The 967-nt window shown below is 52.3% G+C and overlaps 1 protein-coding gene across 1 annotated transcript in view; it reads right to left on the minus strand.

Moving 5' to 3' along the window:
• GLYCTK (glycerate kinase) overlaps window positions 1–235 on the minus strand; it is a 4,317-nt gene extending 4,082 nt beyond the window's left edge. The window contains 1 exon segment of the mRNA XM_009078490.1: window positions 1–235. This exon segment is cut by the window's left edge and continues 49 nt beyond it. Coding sequence (XP_009076738.1) covers window positions 1–235 — 235 coding nt within the window.
• Between the last annotated feature and the right edge of the window lie 732 nt (window positions 236–967).

Raw genomic sequence — 967 nt, forward strand, 5'->3', positions numbered from 1 at the left:
TCCCCCGAACGAGGTGGTCTCCCAGGATCTCCTCTGCTGCTGCTGCCATGCCCAGCACAGCTTTGCCAAAACCCACCAGGTACAGGTTCCTGTTCACTGGAAAGACCTGGCCCTTTACCAGCAGCTGAGGGCACTCATCTCCCTGGAGCTTTATAGCTCTCTTCAGCATCGGAGCCGGACGGACAGTGCCCACCGCGCTGCGGAAGAGGGACAGTGCGTGCTCACGGAGGGACATGCTGCACAGTCTGTGTTGTGTGTGGGGTGGACTTGTACAAACTCTGACAGCACTGGCAAGTCCTGAAGAGATGGGACAGCAGGCACCCTCCAACCTGCAAGGGAAAGTGAACATTTTTGCCAGCAGAAGAGACAGGGCTGTCACAGAGAGAACAGGGGGTCAAAACATGAACCATGGAGCTCTAGCTCCTGTTTTGTCTAGATGAAGGTGCCATATGAACAGCATTTTCAAACTTCTCCGTAGGCAGAAGGAAGGAGGGAAGGACAGTGTCACATTCAAACTACCTGTCAGCTTGTGATTCCCCTGCGATCCCATCACCTCCCGCAGGGAAGGTGAGCTCTGCCAGCCAGCTCCTCCATCACTGTAGCTTTGCCACTGGCAAGCCATCATTTCTATTTGCTCAGCGTTTGACACCTTTCCAAACCGTGGAATCTGCTCTCTGTCCTGCATCTGGGTGGAACAGCTTTTCACTACATTAACTCCCTTCCTCATGCTAGCCAAATGCTGATCTCATTCTCTGGCTGTGCATCACTCCATGTGTCCCTGCAGCATCAGACATGGACTTAGGAGAAACAACAGGCTTGCTGGCTGCCTGATCCCTTGCTGCTCGTGGTCACAGAGAGACCAGTAATGGGGTTTCCTCACCAAACAGCAAATTAAGACAAGACTTCATTTGCCTTTTAGTCCTCTCATTATCCATTTAGAGCCCAAATAAGACTTCAGATCCAGGCA

Source organism: Acanthisitta chloris, unplaced genomic scaffold (assembly GCF_000695815.1).
Source record: "Acanthisitta chloris isolate BGI_N310 unplaced genomic scaffold, ASM69581v1 scaffold21857, whole genome shotgun sequence".
NCBI lineage: Eukaryota > Metazoa > Chordata > Aves > Passeriformes > Acanthisittidae > Acanthisitta > Acanthisitta chloris.